This window comes from Cebus imitator, unplaced genomic scaffold (assembly GCF_001604975.1).
Source record: "Cebus imitator isolate Cc_AM_T3 unplaced genomic scaffold, Cebus_imitator-1.0 Scaffold281, whole genome shotgun sequence".
NCBI lineage: Eukaryota > Metazoa > Chordata > Mammalia > Primates > Cebidae > Cebus > Cebus imitator.
In genome coordinates, this window is record NW_016107596.1 from 3371543 (window position 1) to 3379793 (window position 8251).

At 36.4% G+C, this 8251-nt stretch overlaps 1 protein-coding gene across 21 annotated transcripts in view; it reads right to left on the bottom strand.

Moving 5' to 3' along the window:
* Window positions 1-8251, bottom strand: part of SETD5 (SET domain containing 5) — an 80195-nt gene that overhangs the window by 20332 nt on the left and 51612 nt on the right. For all 21 annotated transcript variants that reach the window (XM_017501579.2, XM_017501574.2, XM_037728874.1 and 18 more), the window contains one exon: window positions 3072-3201. In XM_017501579.2, the coding sequence (XP_017357068.1) occupies window positions 3072-3201 (130 nt within the window). The remainder of the gene's footprint in view (window positions 1-3071; window positions 3202-8251) is intronic.

Consider the following 8251-nt stretch of genomic DNA (forward strand, 5'->3'; position numbering starts at 1 on the left):
AAAAAAAAAAAAAAAGGAATTTCCATTCCCCAGACTTTAAAAATATTTCTCAGTAGTAGTTTACTCCATATATCCAACTAAGGTTATTCCTAGGCAGTTTCTTAGTTTTGTTAAGGCTGGGAACAAAAAATTTGTATTCATTCACTTTCTTAGTATATTAATGATTTTTAAAAATATATTTACACTTTATATATATTTAAGCTTCAAGCTTCTATCCAGTGATTTTACTAAATTCTTAAAAATTCTAAGTTTTTTAGCTGATTACTTAGGCTTTCCTAGTGATATGCCCATATCATTTACAAATAATGAACATTATGTCCCCTGCCCCACACTTTGATAGTAACTTTTATTTCTATAAAATTTCAGCTTTTAGGAACTTAGAATCTTTAATGCATTTATTAATCTATACATATTCTACAAGAAAGAGTATTCTGTGTAGAAGAATGACTGTGTAATAATTCCTCTTATGGGCCTAATACTATGCTGAGAACTTTATATGCTTTCTTCATTCTAATATTAGCCCTATAAAGCAGGTATTACTATACTATTCCCATTTTACAGATGAGGCTCAGAGACACTGATTGATTGATTGATTGATTGACTCATTGAGACAGTCTTCCTCTGTCACCCAGGCTGGAGTGCAGTGGCACAGTCTTGGCTCACTGCAACCTCTGCCTCCTGGGTTCAAGCAATTCTGCTTCAGCCTCCCAAATAGCTGGGATTATAGGTGCAACAACCAGACCTGGCTAATTTTTGTATTTTTAGTAGAGATGGGGTTTCATCATGTTGGCCAGGCTGGTCTCGAACTCCTGACCTCAGGTGATCCACCTGCCTGGGCTCCCAAAGTGCTGGGATTACAGGCGTGAGCCACCATGCCCGGCCTCAGAGACTGTGAGTAACATCATATAGTTAGTTAGTAAAGGGACAGCTGGTTTTCAAATAAAGTTCTGTTTGATTCTTTCTACTATAGCAATCCGTTCCCCTTTCTTAATTAATGTGTCTCTGGTATTCTTGAAAAACAAAACAAAAGAGAGCCAACAAATAAAAGTAATTCCTAAGAATTTACACGAACTTTGTAGCAATATAACTCGCTCATTGGACTGCTGCTTGAGTTTTAAAATCAAATATTTTGCTTCTATTTATGTTGCTCTTTAAGGGCAAGGTGTGTCCTGTGAACGTTTCTCACTGTTAGACTAGGGCAGAAGCTCAACAACAGAAAAGGCTGATGACTAAGAATCCTAATTTCCTTCCAACCAGGGCATGTAGTAACACAGACACTTTTCCTATAATCCTTTGCTAGTCAGGATGTGAACTGCTATACAATCTCCTATTCCCAACCTTAACCATACACATGCATTAACATACAAACCAGAAAGATACACAAACATGACAGTCTATTTCAGCTAAGTTATATTCTTGCTACACCTTAACATACAAACCAGAAAGATACACAAACATGACAGTCTATTTCAGCTAAGTTATATTCTTGCTACACCTTAAAAGCTGTTAAAAAAGTGATAATATTAACGGAAATCTAGTGCCAAGATTTCTTTATATTAATCTTATTTGACTAAATCTCCCTGGTCTTTGGTGAATACCAGAAGAAAATATTTTAAATAAACAGTATAATTTATCTTTCAGATAAATGGGATTTTATTATCCTGAGGTATTTATGTGCTAACTTAGAAGGTATAATCTAGAGACAGAAGTTCGAGACTAGCCTGGCCAACATGGTGAAACCCTGTCTCTATTAAAAATACAAAATTAGCTGAACAAGGTGGTGGGCACCTGGAATCCCAGCTACCTGGGAGGCTGAGGCAGGAGAATTGCTTAAACCCGGGAGGCAGAGGTTGCAGTGAGCCAAGATCACGCCACTGCACTCTAGCCTGGGCAACAGAGCAAGACTCTTAAAAAAAAAATTATCGCATTAAATTCAAGTTCATTATATTTATTCTGGAAGTTGGTCAACAGGAACAAAGAGGTTTTTTAAGGAAAATCTGAAATATTATGTTTGCTGCAGCCTTTCATGAGCTTTAGAATCTAATTTACTTTGGTATTTTTATTGCATAATATTTAAAAAACTGACTCAGAGACAAAGTTATGGAAATCACAAAGAACTTTTCAGTTAAGCTGATATTTGCAGGAGAAGCTGGCAAAAAGATCGTCACAAAATACATTAAGATGGTATCACAAGTGCTTTCAATTATAACTCTTGTAAATCACTGTGAAAAACAATGGACGAAATGACTTTTCATGGCCATCTAGCATAAAAATGTACAACAAGGACTTTAGATTTAAAGCTGTCTTTTAAAATTTTTTTTTTTATTTTTTTTTGAGACGAAGACTTGTTCTGTTGCCCAGGCTGGAGTACAGTGGCATGATCTTGGCTCACTTTTATCTCCGCCTCCCAGGTTCAAGTGATTCTCCCCCGCCTCAGCCTCTCAAGTAGCTGAGATTACAGGTGACTGCCAAGATGCCTAGTTAATTTTTTTGTATTTTTGGGAGAGACAGAGTTTCACCATGTTGGCCAGGCTGGTCTTTAACTCCCAACCTCAGGTGATCCACCTGCCTTGGCCTCTCAAAGTGCTGGGATTACAGGGTGAGCCACTGCAAAAATTTTATACTAACTATATATGTCCTTTTGAAAACAATCAATTGATAACAATTTCTCACTTATTTCATTCATTCCCCTGCCCCCTGAACCATGCCCCACCAACTTAATAACTTAGAACTTTAATTCTTTCCTGAATATTAGTGTTCCACCACTTTCTTGTCATTTTCCCATCTTATAAATATGAATCTAGATTCCTAAACTTACTACTTTAAATGGATCTAACCTTTTTAATAACCATTTCTGCTGTTATCTGTACACTGTCTAGTCCTTCTTTGTCGTCCTGGGAAAACTGATCCCTGACTTGAGATCTTTCTCTTCCTCTGTAAAGACAGATGTAAAGTAACTATTTAGAAAACACGCCAATTCTTTTTTGTATCAGAAGTACTCATACTGAATTTTTTAATGCAGACCTGAAACAATCACTGGCCACATATTCAGAAAGGTTTTAGATACGTACCTGCATTGTCTTTGCAGATACTAGAAGAGCTAGTATTCTCATTACTTTGGTATAGGTGCTGAGTTCTAGCCTCTTGGGGTACAGATGATGTTTGAGTCATCCCTTCTTCTAAGGCTTGTTTTATCCAGCGCTATAATCGGAAAAGAACGACAGAATTATCAATAATCATTTAAAACTATTTAGTACACCTGTTTTAAATGTACATCAACTAGTGAGTGATACAATCCAACACACTAATTCAGTTACACTGTAGTCAAGCATTTTATTGTCTTGTGTCTCACCATATTGGAACACCGTCCTATCAATTCCTTTTAACTGACAAAATTTGAGAAAATCTGGATTACGTATAAGGAGATCCCATCAAAAGACAAAAACCAATAAAAAATGACTACTATTCAACTTTTCATACTGTTTGGGATGATGTAAAATGGGAAGACTTAGGAAGAAATCTTAACATTTATTTAGGAGAGGCTCAGATCATATAGAATAAAATGCATAAAATAAGTGCCTAGAAGGAAGATAAAGATCTCTTAAAAGTTGTCTGCCCTGTGCTGGAGACATATGAAGAGATAATAAAAAAGATTCACAGGAAGATTTGGGATAAGGATGAGTCTTCACTAGAGCTACCAAAAGATTTGCAAAAGGTCTATCTCAAAAGAAATAAACTATGGGATCTCCCTCCAACAAGCAGTTTGGTTAAATTATGCACAAGTAACACAAATCAAGAAACGAACTTCTGTAGAAATCAAAAAAAGGAAAAAAGTCAAAAAGAATACCTGTCAGTCACAAATTTTTGGTACTAAAGATGAGAATAATAAGCTGACGAGAAATAAATTTTGAACAGATAGTAAGCCTGCAAAAATTAGGATAATAAGATTACGCATCCTGTGGAAGAGAGAAAAATTCTTACCTGCAATTGTGTTCTCTTAAGATATACAGTTGTAGGTTGCTCACCACTCTGTGGCTCTCCTGCCCTGACATAAGACAGATCGAATTTTGATAAACATCAATTTCTGAGTAAGACCCTCCCCCAAATAGGAAGAGCAAAGGTGAATTATTATAATTTATACCTTTAGAGAACATGTATTACAGGTAAGTAAATATTCTCTTCACCAAAGAGAGCAATTCTCATAGATTTTTCTTTCTTAGAAACATAGGAAATAATCCATAAAAATTTTACCAAAAAAACCCAACAAACTTACACCGTATAAATGTCATTATGGCTGGCCAAATGAAAGCACAACTAAAATTGTAAACATTTGGAAGGAAGAGTGAATGAGTATATAAAAAAGAGCTCTCAATGGTAATTTGAATCATGTAAACATTTTAGGATACAACCAGGTCTCTGAAAAGCAAACACAAAAACAGAACAAAAACCCCAAGAATGAACTCTCTTAGATACAGAATATTGATATAAAGATGAATTGTCAGAACCATACATACAGCCTTAAAGCTTAGAAGAGAACTGAGAAGTCATCTTGTCCAAAGCACTCATTTTATAAACGGAAAAATTAGGCTCAGGAGTGAAAAATCTTTTGTTACAGCCACCTTTTTCTTTTCAGAGCAGAAAACAGACTCATTTGGGGTCACCGAGCTTTCTGATATGAGTAATTTTTTAGTATTTTCACGGTCTAGTATATGTACTCATAAAGGAATTTACATTCTGCATCTGATGACTACAAAAAGGGAACATAAAACCAGAACAGGAGTATTCTAGAAGAAAGATACTACCATGGTAAGCTATAAGGTAAAACACAAAAAAATACGGTCAAATCTTCTCCTCCCAGTCCTGTTGTATAATTTTACAATATTTCAGGACTCATATAAAAAAGGAACACGGACATTTGTTTGTATCTAATGAGATACAATTAACCCTATGGACAATAAGTTAATTTAGATGCATCTACTTGGCAAGCTGTTAAAATCAAAAGAACATTTCTCCCTTCTCTGAAACTCTGTATTAAAGGGAATTGCAAAAGAGTTTTCTGGGAGGCTCAAAGATGGGTAAGAGAAATGTTTTAAAGAGTCTCATTATAATGGGGAAAGAGCAAGGAAGTAATACAGCTTTTGGAGTCCAAAAGCCCTGGCTTGAAACTTGGCTATGAGGATGGGTACAGTGGCTCAGGCCTGTAATCCCAACACTTTGGGAGGCCAAGGTGGGCAGACTTCTTGGGCTCAGGAGTTTGAGACCAGCCTAGGCAACATAGCAAAACCCTGTTGCTACAAAAAATATGAATATCAGCCAGGCATGGTGGTGTGCCTGTGGTCCCAGCTACACAGGAAGCTGAGGTAGGAGGACACTTGAGCCCAGCAGGTTGAAGCTACAGTGAGCTGTGACGGTGTCACTACACTCCAGCCTGGACAACAGTGAGACCCTGTGAACCCCCACTACCCTCCACCAAAAGAAATTTGGCTGTGTCACTTACTAACTGCTTCACTTTGGGCAAGTTACCAAGCATGTCTAAGACAAAGCTTCTGGATATATAAATTAAGGACAATGATCCCAATTTCATGAGATAATGTATGTAAGTGAGATAATGTATGTGAAGAAAGCTTGTAGCACATTACTGAGCACTCAGCAGGTTTTCAACGAGTGCCTGTTCAACTATATTTCAATGCTATGTTTAGAGATTTACAGATAGTGTTTCAGTGTATAAAATGAAATATTAATACTAAGGCAAAGCACAGTGTTTCATTATCAGTCAGAATGGTTTTACTAAGAAGTCTGGAGACCAAATGCTCTATACATTGTGTCTAGAAGATGAGTTTAGAGAGAACAAGATGAAACACTACTGAAAGCTCTGCTGGCCACTTGTAAGTGCTTCTAAAATAACAACTGAAGATCTAAAAAATAATACACTATAAAATGCTTCTTAAGAACTATGATTCAATTTAGAAACTCCAGGGATATCATAAAATGTTCTGTCAAATACTCAAACTCTTCTCTTTGGAAGCAGCAAAATAATAATGAAAATAAAAAAAATAGCATAAGAATCTGAGTACAACTAATGGATAAAACTTTAATTTGTCCTATACTCATAAGTTTTTAAGTTACGAGGCCAGGCCCTTACCTCTTTTAGTCAGATTTGAAACAGTGAGCCAACAGAAATATACATCATTCTAAATAATCCCATGGAGGATTGTTTTTCTCATCTACCTGATTAACTTATATTCTGTGGGATTTTCAGAATTTTATTACAATTTTAATAATGGAAATGTTCTTAGGTTCTGCATTAGATTAAGTTTTCTCACCAATCTAAGAACTATTCATTACTGCCATAAAGCCAAGTTCAATTCTTGCTAAAACATTCAATTTCATTTTACTTTGCCTCATAAAAAGCTGCATTTTTAAAAATACAATCTTGATATGTGGACAGCACACAATAAAGCAATGATTTAAACTTAAACAGTTTTTAAAGACTCTATTTAAATAGTCTTGTTATGATAATCCTGTGTCTATAGCCTAACCTCTTTCCTAAAAGACTAACCATGACACATAGATAAAAGTGCTTTAGCAGAGCCTGTATAAATAAGATTAAGGATAGTTAGATACATTTGGAAAATATAACATGGACTTGTGTTAAATGGAATTTCTATTTGTTGCCCGTAGAAATATAAGGATGCACTATAGAAATAAGTACTACCTGGGTTAAAAAAGCTTAAAGAAATGCATTTTCTACCAGATTGGAAGTTACCGTCCTAGACACATGTTTTTGGTTTTCATAAGTCTCTGCTAGTTGGAAAAGATGGAAACAGAAAGACTGCAACCCAGCATCAAAATTATCAAGAAGGAATTTCAATTCAAGAGCATAGTTCATATTATTTGCAGCTCCGACTTCACTACTAATCTATAATAAATAATCGCCTACACTTCTTAAAGGACAGAAATAGCAGATTGTACAATCTGGCTTGATAAGATGCTTCAACAGGTAACATCCTTAGAAATCGTCAAATTTCTCTTTAGGATTTCTTCTACTAGGGTTTCCCCGAACAAACCAATGAGTGATTCCAATATTTACATAAGATGTGCAATTAGGAAAAGACGTTCTGCAGTGTGCTGTTGTGTCCTTCCTTTTTGCACAAATTCCTGTTGCCCTCCTCCCCTCCATATCCCACACCATTCTGGCTCATCTTTTATGCTCCCTCCCTCCCCACCCAGGAAATAATTTCTGTTCTTTGGGGAAAGAGAAAAGTTTTAAGTTTGGAGGAGTCAGGGAAGACCTGCCTGGAGTTGTAGACTTCATCACATCAAATAATCTACATGCAGCATCCTCATGTACGTGATGCCAGTGGAGGAGGGCAATGGCAGACACTGAGGAAGGCAGCCTGAATCCAGATCTGGGGATAAGAGAAAAGGGTGTTCCAGGGAACAGACTCTACCTCAAAGGAAGGCCAAATGAAAGGGTGCCCTATACTTCTAGAAACATGGAAAATGACATCACAGATCTGAGAAAGTGATCTATTCCTAAGAGACACCTTTGGAAAATATGCAAGGCTTCTGGGAATTAAGAAAGAACATTCCAAAAACACCACCAAATGCTACTGCCACTAGATCCAAAAACAATAAGTAACTAGAAAGAGGAGAAAGAGGCAGAGACAGAGAGGGAAAGACAGTCTTTTAGGGTAGATTGCGTATTCTCTAGGGAATAAACAGTCAGACTTGCCATTTGATCAAGGAACAGGAATTACGCCAATTACAACAGGATTTTTTCTCTAATTTCCTTCAAGTGATGATGGTGGATAATAGCAGTTGAATTGATTTAAAACACAATTTAATTACTTTTCATTTATGCAACAGTGTTCTAGAGGACCTGGGGCCTAATCTCACACAATAATCATAAGTGGACACGTTAACCAATATCACAAGAGCACACACAAAACATATCCATCCCTACCCAGTCATCCACTGCTGTGTGCTCTCACTCAGGAACCTCAAGGGTTCTCAGAAGAGACATCAGTGACCAGTCACAAATTTGAGCACCAAAAATGAAGTATATTCATTCCACCATATTCTTACTGACTCTTATTGAATCAGTTTTTATGGCTGAACAACTAACTCATTATAAACTCACATGGGCAGAATGGCTATGTAGAGAACATGTCATGATGATAGGAATCTTAGGTTAAAACACACACACACACACACACACACACACACACACACACACACACAGACATAC